The sequence below is a fragment of the Magnolia sinica genome, chromosome 7, assembly GCF_029962835.1.
Source record: "Magnolia sinica isolate HGM2019 chromosome 7, MsV1, whole genome shotgun sequence".
NCBI lineage: Eukaryota > Viridiplantae > Streptophyta > Magnoliopsida > Magnoliales > Magnoliaceae > Magnolia > Magnolia sinica.
The window spans coordinates 43,163,879-43,177,226 of record NC_080579.1 but is presented as its reverse complement, the minus strand read 5'-3'; the positions used below and the strand labels follow the sequence as shown (position 1 = coordinate 43,177,226).

Below are 13,348 nucleotides of genomic sequence, written 5' to 3'. Positions count from 1 at the left end.
AAGATGAGAGTTGGTTAATTTCATCTAATAGATGTTATTTATACTTAATACCGATTAGATAAGTACATTTCAGCTAGTTCAGCATAAATTTTTTGTATTGCATGTCTAACAATTCAAGAATTTTCATATATCAGTTGTCATTCTTGTCTTCTCTCCCTAATTCTTACCAGTAGTTCTGTTGTAGCGGTTAAACACTTAAAAAAATTTGGTTCATTTATTAGTTGCCTTCTTTCTGGCTTTAATTCTTCTTGTACAGGGTTACAGCTCTGCAGATCGTAAAGGTACTCTTTTTGATGATTGGAATCTTAACGAGGCAGGGGGATCAGAAATGTCTGAGGTACTAGTCTGTCTCCAATTTTTTCAGTTTCATGCATGCACGGGAATGAACTTCTAGTTCCATTGTCCCAACATTTCAATTTTAATTTTAATTTTAATTTAAATTTTTTTTTTTTGAATCAATGTTTTACAAACTTTGAGACATGTATTGTTGTTGTTATTATTATTATTATTGTTGTTGTTGTTGTTGTTATTGTTATCGTTATCGTTATTGTTATTGTTATTGTTATTGTTGTTGTTGTTGTTGTTGTTGTTATTATTATTATTATTATTATTATTTTATGACCTTTATGTATTCAGAGCAGCTATCATTTCATTTGCCAACCCTTAGTTGGGATAAGGCTTAGATGACGATAATTATGATGATGACAACTATAATTTCATAGCCTGATTATTGTAGGATATCATATGCCACTAGTTGACAATATTACTTAGATACAAACATGTGTTAGTCTTAGACGATACAATCTATCTGTTAATTTTGAAATGGAGGATATGCTGATGATACATGTGGGTATATGCATTTCCATTTAATTCTAAGAAATTAGAATATTATAAAGGAAAACATTGATTTTGAATTCTATGTTAGGGGGAGGGTATCAATGATAACGGGGGAGTCCTCAGTATTGATTCTGAAAAAGAAGGGGCAGCAAGTTTTTGTGACTTAAGGCATGACCAAGATTTTAGCATGCAAGTTAACGACAGATTTGGGAGGAATAATCTCTAGATCATAAGGCACTTTCCAGAAGACAAAATGTTGAAGGTGTTTGATTGCAATTGATGCATCAATTTGATATACAAAGAAGGTTGGCATGGAATCCTATGCAAACTGGACATGAAAAGGCATACGATCATGGCAATCGGGAGTTCCTCCTATACTTAAAGTGGGTTGTGGGGTGTAGTGTAGAATCTGAATATTTAATTGCATATCACTAGTGCATTATTCGATTTGGTTGATAGAACACTCAAAAGATTTTCATGGGATCTAGAGGCATCTGTCAAGGAGGCTCTCCCCTTGTTCATCGTTGGGATCTAGAGGCATTTGTCAAGTAGACTCTCCCCTTGTTCATTGTGTTTTCCTTTATCCTTTTTTTTTTTTTTTTGAAAGATGATAAATTTATTAACGATCAATAGGCAAAAGCCAAAAGAATTACAAATAAGGTTTGCACGGATATTTTGTTATGGGTGGATCTACAAAGAAGATTTTCCTGGATATTTTGTAGATAATTGCATCAACAATCTCAAGTTAATGCAACAAAGCGAGAACTAGCAGCGGGGGAAAGAGATATAGAAGAAGAAGGGATTTGGTACACATTAACCATTCCGCCCGGAAACAAATCCTTTGATGAAACTGAGCTTTCTAACGGGGAAGAAGGCAACAGGGAGGGAGAGGATGAAATGATTGATGTTGTAATTCTATGGAATCTTGAGGCTAAGATCATTGCAAGGATTTTATATGGGATCCCCAAAAGGCTAATGGGCCTGAAGTCTTTCAAGTTTTCGGCAGCTTCAATCCTAGGGATAAGCACAATAAAAGAGGCTCCCAAATCCTTGGACAATCTTCCCCTCTCGAAGAATTCCTTGACAAAAGCAATCACATCGTCCTTGATCTCACTCCCAAAAAACTGGGAAGAAGTCCATAAGGAAACCATTCGGCCCCGGAGCCTTGTCCCTACCATGGGAATTGACTGCCGCTTTCACTTCCTCCGACGACATCAGGCTTTCATGTGCAATGGCTTGAGATTCCAATAATGTTGGAAAATCCAAATTTTCCAATAACTGCCGCTCCATCTTTTACTTGTCAGCAACTGATCATAAAAACTCACAATCATGCTACATGTTGGCCTCTTATCCTCCACCCGACTCCCATTAACCATAAGGCTACCTATGGCGGTTGTTTTTGGCTCTAGCGCTAGCCATATTCTGAAAGAATTTAGTGTTCCTATCCCCTTCTTAAAGCCAAGTCACATGAGACCTTTGGTGCCATTTAATCTCATCTTCTTTAACCCTCTAGCATAATCAAAAGTCAAATCTTACTTTCTCTTTTTATCATCTTTTGATATAAGGCTGCCCTCTTCTTTGGAATCCAAAACCTAAATTTCCAAGAGAATCGCATCTAATTCTTCTTCCCTTCTACCCAAAATATCCTTTTTCCAAACATTGAGTTTCCCTTTCAACAATCTTAGCTTCTGACATAAAATGAACCTCGTGTAACCTTCCACTTTGAACAAGGCCCACCAATACTTGTTTGTCTCAGAAAATCCCTCTACATCTAACCAAAATAGCTTGAACCGGAATGGAGTTGGACCCCAATTCTCTTCTTTTGTGTCCAGTAAAATGGGTCTGTGATCTATAACAATCTAGGAAGGCCAATCTGTTTTGAGATAAGGAAATTTTCAATCCATTCCAATGAGACCATAAATTTATTCTCTTGCCCATTTGAACAACTAGCCTGAACTCCCTTCAAAGGTAGATCCACCATATCATTGCGCTGCACCCAATTGGAGAAATCTCTCATGCATTATCCTTCATCTTGTCACTCATCCATCTCACCATCCTCATCTCATCTACACTCATCTTATGAACAGTTTCTTCGCTGACTATCCAACATTCTCTTGCATAAAGCATGGCTTATCTCATGGGTATCATAGAAAATTTCCCCATTAGTTTGATTGGCATGCAGGCACATCCATGTTTCATCCTACCATGTGTGTGTGAGAGATGACATAAAACTCTAGAGAGGCACATCCATGCTTCATCTTGCTATGGGTGTGTGTGCACAGAAACACACGTGCATACACACATACACAGCGGTCTCAAGTCCAACCGGTTGGACTATATTACGGTCTACCTAGTGGATGACTTCCAACCCTTTGTGTGTGTGTGACATCCAATCTGTATAACAAGGGCCTACCATGAGTATTGTCTTATGCAAAATTAGCCACATCCACTCATGAGTGAACCACACTTGCATTTTGCTCTCTTTCAGTGCCTACACATTGTTTTCTATGGTGTGGCCTATTTGTTTAGTAGGTGGAGCTGATTTTTACACTAGATGATTCTCATGGTGGGGCTGGCCTGTTAGAAGGGCTGGATGTTGCATTCACTTAACAAGTTGGAAGTTATCCACTAACTAGGTGGACCATAACTTGTGGTCCAACTAGTTGGACCTGAGACCTTCTCATATGGAATGTTTTCTGTATCATTATCACATAATATATTGTACCCTTGGGATACGGATGCATATTAGTTATTGCACGGGATATATTGGTTGTTCTGCGTAATTTATCGCTGTTGCCGGGAAACATTGGTAAATTGGTCAAAATTTTAAATGAAACTTTCGGGATAGATTAAAAAAAAAAAAAAAGGACACCAATACAAAATTAGAAAAAAAATCACAAAAAACAAGTGCACACAACATGTTTCCTTTGTATAGGGTCCTAATCTATACTGTCTAAATGAATTGATGCAATTATATTCAAAGTCGATTCATAAAATATATAAATGTTAGAAGACATGTTTGGTAGAGCTGTTCACGAGTCGAGCTAGCTCGATTAACTTGCTGGACTCCGCTCGAGTCAGCTCGGATTGACTCGGCTTGAATGGCCGACTTAGGCCGAGTCAAGCTAATATTTTGTAGCTCGAGTTGAGTTCAACCAAGGGGCATTTTAACTCGACTCGACTCGAACTTGATTCGACTCGAAACTCGAACTCGAGCTCGACTCAGCTCGATTAGTAATAACTATATTAAAAATTTTAAATTTAAATATTTTATATATATATATATATATATATATATATATATATATATATATATATATATATATATATATATAACCCTATGGCCGGCCCTACCCGACGCCCTCTCCCTTTCCCTTTCTTCTCTCTCTCTACCCCACCTAATCGTTGCCCGCCGCACGCCCCCCTGACCAGCAACAGCTACCCACCAGACCACCACCACTAGCACGCTACACGGACGGCTAGCACTCCACTGGACCACCACCCACCACCCGATTTTGCCGAGCGAACTAGAGCGGCTGCGCCCAATCCCGACAGGGTGAGTCCCCACTGCCCAGATTTGTTTATTCTTCTTCTTCTTCTTCTTGTATGTCTGGTCCCATCTGATTCCTGGACGAGGTTTCTTTAAAAGGAGGCTATTCACGGGACGTCTATGATCAACATCTTGATTGTCCATTGCTGACTTTACCATTCAGCGTAGGATCGAACGAATGATCATGATCAACTGATGGACAGATGATCCTCTCGCTTTCCTTTCTCCTTTATGTCAACTAGGTTGGGATCGGAATCCACATCCCTTACTTTTAGACGGTCCGAATTGAAGTTTGGCCCCTTGTTCGGGCCATCTTAAAAATCAAATCCAAGCATTCATTTGGGTGGCCTTCGGCCCAAGCATTCCGTAAGGGCCTTCGGCCTTAAAAATCCGATTTATGTCCACTGAAAGGGACCATCTTAATTTTCCATCAATCCATTTGATAGTAATTAAATGAATGGTCGGGATTCTTTGTGTGATATTAGAGATGTGCTCCATCTAGAAGGGAATCCTCAATTTGGATGGTCTGAGCCACCACCACTTCAAAATGGTGTGGAACAAAAATAGGAGTGTAACTGATCTGGTACATGCATGAGATCCTGGTTTTTCATTAGGTGGGCCCATATGGCACAACAATTAGGATTGTTTGAACAAGCTCGAGCTCGACTCGAGGTAAACTCGACCTGACTCGAACTCGACTCGACAACTTTGGCAAACAAGCCAAGCTTCAATGTTGAGCTCGAGACCGAGCTCGAGCTCGAACTCGAGAACAGCACGGACAAGCCGAGCCGAGCTTGGCCCACCTCGACTCGACTCGGCTCGATGCCTACCTCTAAACACAAGCATTACATTCAAAAGCAAAAGTAGAAAACTCAAAATATACCTGTGGATTTCGAAAAAGAAATTTATTTTTTAATTAAATAATTAATTTAAAAAAATTTCCAAAAAATAAAAATCCCAAATTGCTAGAATGTGTAGATCGGGTTATATACAAGTTTAATTTCATGTTTGGACACTAAGATTGCAGCCGATTTGAAAAAGTTAAGAAAATTTCGATTTTTCCACAACTCGATACATCTCCCCTAAATCTCAAAATCGGAGTTCTAAATCCATAATTTTCATGCAAAACATGAAACTAATAGATTTCTTATCATTTGACAGTATTTACAACATATAAAAACAAAAGAAAAAAAAAAATCAAAACTAAAATATATGCGCCTTTTAGAATTTGGCCCAAGAAGCTTTCTATCACAAATTTGGAGAAATTTCAAAGATTTTCTTCCTACAAACTAAAGTGGACTGGTCGAAATCACCTTACAATGTACTAGGAAGAAGATTTTTTTTAATTATTATTTAATTATTATTTATTTATTGGTAAAAAAATTGATTTTTTGATTTTTTAATGATTTTCCAGACAAAAGTGCTGGTTTCCTTTTATCCTTTTTCGATATTGCACTCAGTATCAATATATCGCACGATACATTAAGAATTTATAAATGGGGAGTAGATATTTGCACGATCTATGAAAAATGAATATTAAAGCTAGGTCTCATATCTCATAGCTAGGATCAATGTTTTAAATATCGTTATCGTGTAGTGTATCGCACCCTTGGGATATGGATACATATCGGTTATTGCATGGGATATATCGGTTGTATCTCATATTTATCATTGATGTTGGGAAACAAAGGAACATTGGGAAATTGGTCGAATTTTTCAATGAAACTTCAGGGATAGTTGAAAAAGACATCAATACACACCTAGAGATCAAAACATTACAAAAAAAAAAAAAAAAGTGCACATAATAGATGTTTCCTTTGTATGGGGTCCTAATATATGCGCTTTCCAACTGAACTAATGCAAGTATATTCAAAGTCTATTCATATAATTTATAAACATAAGAAGACATGTATGGAAACCCAAGCAACACATTCAAAAGCAAAAGAAGAATCACTAGATCAAGTTACATACTTGTTTAATTGTGTTTGGATACAAAGATTGCATCTGGTTTGCGATAAATTAAGAAATTTAGATTTTTCTCAATTTTCCGCAACTTGACCCATCTCCCCCAAATCTTGAAATCGAAGTTCTAATGATTTTTCATGGAAAACATGAAGAGTCGTAGATTTGCAACCATTTGACACTGGTTTAACATGATATACAGTAAAAACATGGATCAAAAATTAAAAATGCTTACCGAATCGAATATGTGGGATATATCGACACTACTTGTGCGTTTCGTATTGCATTGGTAGGATACAAGATATGTCGTGGGATATATTGGCTGATATCGTTGATATTTAAAACACTGGCTAAGATAACCAATATATTGTGGGATATATCTGTGATATCGTAAGATACTGAAAACACTGCTCATATGCTTGTATGGATGTATCATGTATATATGTACACATAGAGGGAGATTAACTTTTTCACCAAAATGATGGTGAATACGTTGTGTGGGGCCTACTATGATGTATTGATGACATCTAACCCATCCATAAAATGGAACCTAGCTCATTTGGCCAGGGGCCCAAAATTTAGAGGTGGAATGTCATGCAAATTTTCATATTATCTGCTTATACATTGCTGCTATTATAGCAAGTTTATTCATGATAATCCCATAGAGGACCTTTTGCATTCTACAGCACAGTCTACAACATTTGTATTATGCATGAAATACTCTTAGAATCAGTTAGACTTTTTCATTTCTATTCTTACTCTATTATCTAACAGAATGCAGATCAGAAACATGTGTCCTCAGATCAAGATCAAAGTTCAATGCTTAAGGTGATTTGCAGTCAACGAGATCGGTTTCGGACACGCTTACGGGAAACAGAAGAGGTGTAATTTCAACAGTAAAATCTGTGCATATGTGTTCTCATTCTACCTATTCTAATTCCATCCCTTTACTCAAGTTATGAAATTTGCTTCAATGGGTTTTTAAATTATTTATGCATTCCAAATGTACCAGGAAGTGAGGCAGTTGAAAGAGAAGGTAGGCGCACTAGCAGTAGAATTAGAGAAAACTAAAGCTGATAATGTGATGCTCTACGGGAAAATCCGTTATGTCCAAGACTATAATAATGAGAGGCTAGTGTCCAGAGGATCAAAGAAGGTTCCTTCTTGCAAATCTTATGGTTTGGTTTACCTTTTTCTTTTTTCCATGTATTATCTTCTCTGTTTTACTTTTTTGAATGATGCAATGTTTCCAGCATTTAGAAGACGTTGAAAGCGGCTTCAGTTCGGATGTTGAATCCAAGTACAAGAAAATATATGAGGATGACATAAATCCTTTTGCTGCTTTCTCGAAGAAGGTATTCATCCTTTGATTCTCTGGTCTCTATCTTTACTTCTTTTAGGAAGAAATTATTTTTCGAAACATAACACAATTATATTAAAATGAAAAGAGAGGACAAAGGGGAAAACAGCAGGGACGACCTACAACCCCTAGGGAAGATGATGAGGAATCATCCCTCCCGAAACTCAACCACCGTAACTTACCAACTATATTTGATATCATGACTATTGCAAACATCAAAAGTGTGGACTCCTGCGCTTCAAAAGGTAGCTCTCATATGCCCCATGAGAAACATCAAAGTAAAAATTTCTATCTTCAAGTGGAGCATAATGATCTCATTATGCAAGAGCTAGTCAGCTGAACTTCTAATCCTACTTAACTCACAACTTGCTTTACAGAAAATAAATATATGAAATGTCGCATGATATGTACTGTAACTACATATGATTTTCCTCATCACAGACACTATTTTTATCATGAAGTGCATGTCCATGACCCCACTCAAAACGGTCCTATGGAACTGTGCAGTATCCCATGAATAACTTGATGGATGGAGGCCGCACGCCTCATGTAGAGTTGATGGACAGCATGCGTGACAGACTTTGCATCAAACAGAATCCAACTGGATTGTGGGACCCACAAGTCCAATTGGAGGGTGAACGCCACGCTACATGCTGTTTGTGATTGAAAAGACTGGTCCAATCCTAGTCTTTAAGCTGCACTTACATACAATCATAGATATATTTTGAGGCATTTTTACAGCAGTAAGCACCAAAACCCAATACAGTCGTTTATAGGCAGTGTTCAAAGTATCGGTATCACTACAAGTTTCGCTGGCCAGGGATACGAAAACAATATTGATATCGCTGATAATATCGTTGATAACCGGAAATGCAGGGAAACATGGAAAAAATGACAGAATTTTCAGTGAAACTTCAGGAGATGTTAAAATGTACATATTTGCATATTTAGAAAATAAAAATAAAAATTGCAAAAAGAATGTATACATAACAAGTTTCCATTTAATGGGGCCTTAAAAGCATGTGTTGTTGTGTAAGAAATCAGTCCAACCATCCCATCCGGCCTATTTTACCATCCAACTTGCCATCTAAACATCCATCGATATTCCAAAATATCAACAACACATGATATTTCACCAAGACATCATCAACAATTGGAAAGGAAATGGAAGATTGTGGTCTCAATATTGCGCATGTTGCGATATCAATAATATCGAGATATTATCAATATTATCAATGACAAATTGCACACTACGTACAACCATGTGCCCATGAAAAAAAATGAAATAATTTTTTTTCTTCTAATAAACAAAATTTTAATTATATCAATTCGTTGGCGGTATTATTGAAATATCGTTGATACACTTATGATACAAGCATTACCTAGAATTTACATAGTCGAAAATATTGATATGTTGATGATACATTGGCGATATTAATGCATTAGCAATACAAGTGACACCTAGAATTTACACAGTTGAAAATATTGGCGATTAAATTAGCGATATTGATACGTTGGCGATACTTAGTGATACATTGCTAATGCCTGGAATTTCTAATTTACTAGCGTTATCAGTATCGCTACCAGTGTTATCGCTATCGCTAAGCTGGAGATAAAGATGGTATCGGAGATTGTCTTGAAGGTTGTATACCAACGAATCACATATCCAGCCCATATAAAGATTGTCTTGCATTTAGAATCTTTAATTTGATGCTTTTAGTTCCTTGCTTTAGAAACCTTCTTTATTTGCAATTTGAGTAGAAGAGGCGAGCCGATATTGACCAATAAGATTTTGTTTTTTCTCGGCATTTTGCATTTATTAAAGAATTTCTAAAGCTCATATAAATGTATAGTGACTTGTATGAGTAGGGTGATGATGAATGAATTGATAGTAAGTGTTATTTCTATTTTCTATTTGTGAATTGCCACTATCATGTGTCGTTCTAGGTTCTTTGCCACTAATTGCTGGTAATTTTCTCTTCTAGTTGAATCAATTAGAATGCTGCTGGAAATTTTGTCTACAGCCCATTTTGGTGGATCGTATCCTATTCTATAGGATGCAAGGTGAAGGCTGAAGGGAAATGGTAGATGTCATCATTGTTACTCCGGGACTTAATTTTTTCCCATTTTGTTGCATAATAATGGAGTTCAACTTACTTTCATGAAGTGTGAGGGGAAAGTAAAAGTAAATTTGGGTTCAGGATTGTGGATAGGGAAGTGTCTGTTTCAAAATGTTACCAAGTATAAACATCTAGAAAGCGGGAGGTGGAGTACGATCCAGCGCTTGGTAAAAAGTGAGAGCAACACCCACATGTAGTTAAAGGCACTGGATGCCTAGGTGCATGTAAGAGTATGCCTAGTGATTTTTAAGCAAAGTTTTTATCATTTTAATGTATTAAATATCATTACAAAACTTTCTAAGTGACGATCACTCTTAGTGCTTAACGATAGGAAGAATTATAAATCCAAATGAGGTTGGAGACTATAGATACTTTTGTAGGGTTAGGATATCTGAAGCGAAAGTAATGCAGGAGCATTTTCACACCAGGCTCAAGTGGGGTGGCCTGTGGGATGCAAGGGCACACTCGAGGTGGGCAGCCCATATGAGGGAGGTGGCTTGTGTGAGGCGGGCCCCATCCGTGTGAGGCAAAACTCATGTGATGTGAGGCCCACGAGGGGGGTTCGGCCAAGGACCTAACCCATGAGATGTGGGGCCTGGGCTATGAGATAAAGGGATTGATTCACCATGCTCTATCAGTCCGAGCTTTTAGAGCAAGTGGGTAATTGTCCTGCATCAGAAAAAAAGGTTTGAGAAAGATGAGGATATGAAAGCCTGTCAGACCAAATGGTATACCAATAGAGGTTTGTAAGATCACGGGAGATATTGGTTTATTTTGGTCAATAAAGTTGTTCAATAAGATTGTAAGATCGAAGAAAATGCCAAGGTTTCTCAAGAGTTAATCTGGTTGGAGCAGTAAGGATGTGTATGAGGGAGCAGTAAAAGCTGTTAGGACCATTAGTGGATAGAGGTGGAATTCCTAACCAGTCTCAATCCCCCTATCCTTGGGCCAGATTCATTTGAGGTGAAGAATATAATGTCTGGGCCCATGGTAATGACATGGCAGAGTGATTACATTGGGGTTGATGCGTAGTGCCCTCCTCCATCACCATGAGAACATGGAAAAACATATGACATTATGTTGAATGTTAAAGAAATGTTAGACTGAGCAATTTAGGTTAGGGCTACTAGTTGTCAAGAAGTTTCTTAATAGCAAAACGGTGGAAGTCCCATCGGGGTTCGTATGCTTAGAACGATGGCTTATATCTATGAGTTGGAAATCCTTGGAGCTGCCATTGACTATCAAACATAGATTGACATAATCATGAATTCACTATTGAAGGGTTTCAAACCTTTCATTTCAAAGTATGCAACAACTAACCCATCCTGGTGTCTGAAAGTTGCTCATACAACTTTAAGTGGCGGAGAGTCTTTTATGAGAAGGTAGGTCATTCAAGCTATGTACTTAGCGGAAATTCCTCCCAAGGATAAGTACAACAAAAGGAGGAATTAGAAGAGGAAGGGAGAGGGCAATGCAAAATCCAATGCGACTACCATCCCCACTTGATAGAATCTTGCTCTTTTAAATCATATAGAAGGGAGAAAATTTAAATGATAACCAAAAGTTTAGAGGCAAGTATTTTCACTACAGGAAGACTGACTATTTGAAGGAAAACTATTGGCCCCTTGATGAGGATGTGGACTACCTAATGTTGATGGATTGGCTGATGTACTTGCTGAGGAATTTTGGGATGGATTAGAGCATTGAAAGGGGCCCAAACATCTTCCATAATGCACCAAATCTCTTGACCCATCAATGGACTAGGCATTGTGTTACTCGTGGTAAACCTTTGGGGTCCAGAAAAGGGTCTTTTGATGGCATTTCTTTTCAGTTACAAATTTGGATTTTTTACCCAGATGAATTTTAGTTTAGTTTTGCTTTGCTTATATTTGACTCATGCCTTTAAAGTAAGATTGTAGGCCTGGGATTATAACATTCTAGCCCATAGTTTATGCTTGATGCAAGGCTCAAATTAGTGCTAGGGCTTTTCTTTTGTTTCCATTCATATAAAAACTCAATAAACAAAAAATGTTAGCAGCTTTTGGGATATTTTTGTCTTCTCTATAAGCCTTAGGCTAGGGTTTGTGCAAGTGCATGTTTTCACAAGTGGGGTGTATGATCTAGGCCATCAAAACTGGCTAGTGCTTTGGTTATTTGCTGGTTATTCCATTGTTTTTCCTTTCTTTTTGGTGGAAGAATCTCTATTCTTGAATTGGGTGTGTTTGGGCATGATTTGGTTCTAGGGTTTGATATAATTGTGTGCGGTTAAAGATTCTTATTTGTTAGCTACACCAGCCCTCAAGGATGTGAAGGACAAAAGTATGTTCAAATCCATTATGTTAAATCAACCTATTAATTGGATCCCCCCAGTACGTGGTGTGTTGACTCGAGTGTCACCAAATATGCATACTTCCATGGAAAGGTATATGTAGATCCAATAGCTTGGTGAGGAGGTGTAGTTGCACTTGTGCACAGATGTGCAGACCGAAGTTGTTGATGTTGGCATGTTAGAGCTAGGATTAGCAAAGAATGGAAGATGTAAGATGTTGGCAGGTGATTGCGTGCATCCGCAGGGAATAGTCTCGCCTTAAAAAGGGGTGGAGAAACCCCGTTGTCATTAAAAAAAAAAAAAGAAAAAAAAAAGAGAGAACATATCATCTTGGGGAATGCGATGCTTTCTAGTGGTCAAATTCATGATGAATGAGTGAAGAAATGATGATATTTTGATGACATGTAACTCTTTGGCAATGATGTATGAATGCTGTTATCAACTAAAGCACAGCTTTCAAACAATTTTGACATGATCCTTGGGAATGCGGCAGTCAGCTTTAGTCAACTGTGAAGCATGCCCTCAAATATTTGGGTAGTATGAAAGACTTCTCTTCGGTCTATAGGGCCAATGAGCTTATAACCATTGGATGTATCAGTGCAGTACTCCAAAATGACACTTTCCCTAGCTAATATTGAGGGAGACCCTCCTCCTCATTGGCAATGATGTATGAATGCTTTTATCAACTAAATCACGGCTTTCCAACAAATTTGACATGATCCTTGGGAATGCAGTAGTCAGCTTTAGTCAATCATGAAGCATGCCCTCAAGTATTTGGGTAGTATGAAAGAATTCTCTCTGGTCTATAGTGCCAATGAGCTTACAGCCATTGGATGTATCAGTGCAGCATTCCAAAATGACACTTTCCCCAGCTAATATTGAGGGAGACTCATTGAAGCTATATTGTGGTCAACTACTAGGTCCAACCCTTGGTGGTCTGTTCATGCTCTTGGAGGGATTTTTTTTTTTTTTTCCAGAATTTAGATTTATTTTCCAAGGTGTCCAGAGAGGCGAAGGATATGGCAGACAAGTTGGCAAAAAGAGGTGCAAGGAGATTGAGCTTGTGATCATAGACATAAGATTTGAATCTGTATAGTGTGCTTTGGATTGGTTGTGTAGTCTAGTTAAGCTAATTTGATTTATTTGCTTCTGCAGGTGCAGTTTTGCTGTTGTATTCTTGTTGGCTACTT

At 37.8% G+C, this 13,348-nt stretch overlaps 1 protein-coding gene across 3 annotated transcripts in view; it reads left to right on the top strand.

The window, feature by feature from the left end:
* LOC131251309 (protein CASP) overlaps window positions 1–13,348 on the top strand; it is a 136,735-nt gene that overhangs the window by 104,464 nt on the left and 18,923 nt on the right. For all 3 annotated transcript variants that reach the window (XM_058251957.1, XM_058251955.1, XM_058251956.1), the window contains exons 13-16: window positions 257–337; window positions 7,124–7,231; window positions 7,362–7,505; window positions 7,603–7,704. In XM_058251957.1, coding sequence (XP_058107940.1) covers window positions 257–337; window positions 7,124–7,231; window positions 7,362–7,505; window positions 7,603–7,704 — 435 coding nt within the window. The remainder of the gene's footprint in view (window positions 1–256; window positions 338–7,123; window positions 7,232–7,361; window positions 7,506–7,602; window positions 7,705–13,348) is intronic.